The 2,872-nt window shown below is 69.1% G+C and overlaps 1 protein-coding gene across 1 annotated transcript in view; it reads right to left on the reverse strand.

Moving 5' to 3' along the window:
* MTMR11 (myotubularin related protein 11) overlaps window positions 1–2,872 on the reverse strand; it is a 6,285-nt gene that overhangs the window by 577 nt on the left and 2,836 nt on the right. The window contains exons 6-14 of the mRNA XM_017839369.1: window positions 2,622–2,709; window positions 2,453–2,541; window positions 2,249–2,370; window positions 2,093–2,156; window positions 1,789–1,859; window positions 1,542–1,717; window positions 1,262–1,432; window positions 909–1,112; window positions 345–608 (exon numbers count right to left, since the gene is read on the reverse strand). Coding sequence (XP_017694858.1) covers window positions 345–608; window positions 909–1,112; window positions 1,262–1,432; window positions 1,542–1,717; window positions 1,789–1,859; window positions 2,093–2,156; window positions 2,249–2,370; window positions 2,453–2,541; window positions 2,622–2,709 — 1,249 coding nt within the window. The remainder of the gene's footprint in view (window positions 1–344; window positions 609–908; window positions 1,113–1,261; window positions 1,433–1,541; window positions 1,718–1,788; window positions 1,860–2,092; window positions 2,157–2,248; window positions 2,371–2,452; window positions 2,542–2,621; window positions 2,710–2,872) is intronic.

Raw genomic sequence — 2,872 nt, forward strand, 5'->3', positions numbered from 1 at the left:
CGGGACAGGGACACGGGAATGGGACAGGGACAGGGACATGGGCACAGGGACATGGAACAGGGACATGGATGGGGCAGGATGGATGGACATGGGGTCCCCCCAACCATCCATCCATCCATCCATCCACCATCCATCCATCCATCCATCCATCCATCCATCCATCCCACGGATGGACACAGGGGACACGAATGGGGATGGATGGACAGACACGGGGTCCGGATGGGCACGGCCATACAAGAACCCCCCCACTGTCCCCTCCAGCCCAAGCAGCAGGACAGGTTAAGACCCCCCCAAAGCGAGACCCCCCTGAAACAGGACCCCCCCAGCTCCCCCCATCCCGGTACCTGTTCCTGGGGCAGCCCCCTGAGGTAGCAGCGGTGCCAGAGCCGGACGCAGGGTCCGGCCGTGCAGGGCAGGAGCAGCCCCGGGGGGGGCCGGGAGCCCCCCGAGATGCCCCCCCGTGCCCCCCGGCTCTCCAGGGGGGTGTCCTGCTGTGGGGGGCGCGGGGGGGGGCGGCCGCTCCGCCAGGGCAGGGGGTGGGGGCACAACGAGCCCTTGGCCAGCGCCAGCACGGGCCCGGCCCCCCGCCACGGGCAGGGGGCTGCAGGCTGGGAAAGGGGGGAAAACAGGGATTAGGGGAAATGGGGGGAAATCCAGCAGAGGGGGAGAGGAATGGTGGGCAATAGGGATTAGGGGAAAAAAAAGGAGAGGGGAAATCAGCAGGGAGGGAAGGGAAAACGCAGGGAAATATGGATTAAGGAAAAAAGGGGGGGGGATAAATTGGGAAAGGAAAAAATGGGGCAGGGAGGGAAAATAGGGATTAGCGAAAAAAGGGAGGGAAAAGCCAGCTGGATGGGCAAATGGGGGGCAAACAAGGGGTGCAGCCCCCCCAGACCAGCCTCACTCACCCCGTCCGGGGCCGGGGGCTCGGCGGGGGCCGAGGGTCCCGCGGGGTTCCGGAATCGCTCCCGCTGCTCCCGGCTGTAGCGCAGCCCCCAGGCCCAGACCGAGGGGAAGGGGCAGGTGGAGGGGCCCCTCTTGTGCCCCCCAGACCCCCTCGGGGGGTCCTGCCAACCACCCACCGGGCGGTAGGTCTGGCTGCGGGGCCGGGGCTGCAGGGAGAGATGGAGTCGGGGGGGGGGTCAGTGCCCAGTTTGGGATGGGGACACCGAGGCGCTGGGGAGGAGAAGGGGTGAAATGGGAGGGTTTGGGGGTGTCCCTGCCCAGTTTGGGATGCAGGAGTGCCCTCTGGTCCCCTCACCGGGCTGCCATGGCCCCGCTGCCGCTGGCAGCTGAAGCGGAAGGTGCTGAAGTAGGGGCTGAAGCTGCTGTCGTGGAGCGCCAGGAGAAACGCCTCGGTGAAGCCGAAATCCGCCGGGAATTGCCGCAGGAGCTGCCACGTGCAGTCCAGGAACAGCAGGAACACGGGGGCCTGCGGGGGGACACTACGTGGGGATGGGGATGGGGGAGGTCTCACCTCCTCCTAACCATGGGGGGTCCTGGCTCCTGTCACCCCGTGGGGACAGGGATGGGTGTCTCACCTCCTCACGGGGGGTGTCCCGGCGGAGCAGCCCCAGGCGGCGCGGGAAGGGGTGTCCGGCTGCCACCCACTCCCGCTGCACCAGGCTCTGGAAGCCGGGCAAGGAGCGGGCGTGGGGGTCCCCCAGGAGCTGCACCAGCGAGGCCAGCAGGCAGTTCAGGTCCCGGTCCGAGGGCTCTGGGGGGTGAGGTGGTGAGAGGGGGGTGTCCCCTTTCCATCCTCCTGCACCCCCCTCCCGGTGCCCCCACCTTGCAGGACCACAGAGCAGCGTCTCCCCGCCAGCAGCGATACCACCTCCACAGCTTTCCTCAGGCAGGTGCTGGGGGGCAAAAGGGAGAGGTCAGGGCACCCCAAAATGCCACAGTCACCTGCCCGGGGGGGCTGCAGCCCACCCTGGGGGGCTCCCGCACACACCACAGTGCCCCCAATTGCCCCACAGCCACCTGGAGGGGGACATCCCGCTGTGGGGAGTGGGGTTTTAGGGGAATATCCCCCCTACACCCCAAAATACCCCCCTGCACCCCAAAGAGCCCCTCCTTGTCACCCTCTCACCGGACGTGATCCAGCCAGCGTGTCCCCTCCAGGGCCGAGAGCCACTTCTCCTCCCCCACCGCTCCTGGATCCCACAGGATGAGGGGTCAGCGGGAGGAAGGCCCCCCTCTCCCCGGTGGGTTTGGGGGTCCCCGGGGGCCCCCCCGTGCTGCTCACCGGGCAGGCAGAGCGCCCGCAGCTTGAGGTGGGCGAGCTGGATGTCGGCGGGCGAGGGCAGCTCGGCCGTGTCGGCCAGAACGCAGGGCCCGTGGCCCCCCAGCAGCAGCATCTCCAGGCACCTGGGGGGCACAGGGACCCCCGGGTGGGGCCAGGCCGGGGTGACACCCCCAGCCCTCCCCCCGGGGGCCCCCTGGGACCCACCTCACGTCCTCGCTGCCCGGCTCCGAGGCCGGGTGGAAGCCGGCGGCTCTCAGCAGGTCCCCCCCGCCCGGGTGGTGCCAGCACAGGCGCTGTGGGACAAACAGGGTGACCCCCCCAACATCACCTCCCAGCCCCCTGCCCACCCCCCCACGGCCCCCTGGGCACTCACGGGCACCCGGCGCTCCTGGAAGTGGCCGAAGGTTCGCTTGAGGTCGTGGTCCAGGAGCCCACTGGGCACCCACAGGTACCGGGGGAGGCTGCGGGCAGGGGGGCACAGGGTGGGGTCCCCCCAAACCGTGGGTGCCCTTTCCAGTGGCTCAGGGGGTGTTTTCCCCAAACCACAGGGGCAGACAGAGGGGGGGGTTTCCCCACAGCCCTACGTGGCTGATCCCTCTGGGGGGGTGGGAGGTCCGTGCTGTG

Source organism: Lepidothrix coronata, unplaced genomic scaffold (assembly GCF_001604755.1).
Source record: "Lepidothrix coronata isolate B3197 unplaced genomic scaffold, Lepidothrix_coronata-1.0 Scaffold405, whole genome shotgun sequence".
NCBI lineage: Eukaryota > Metazoa > Chordata > Aves > Passeriformes > Pipridae > Lepidothrix > Lepidothrix coronata.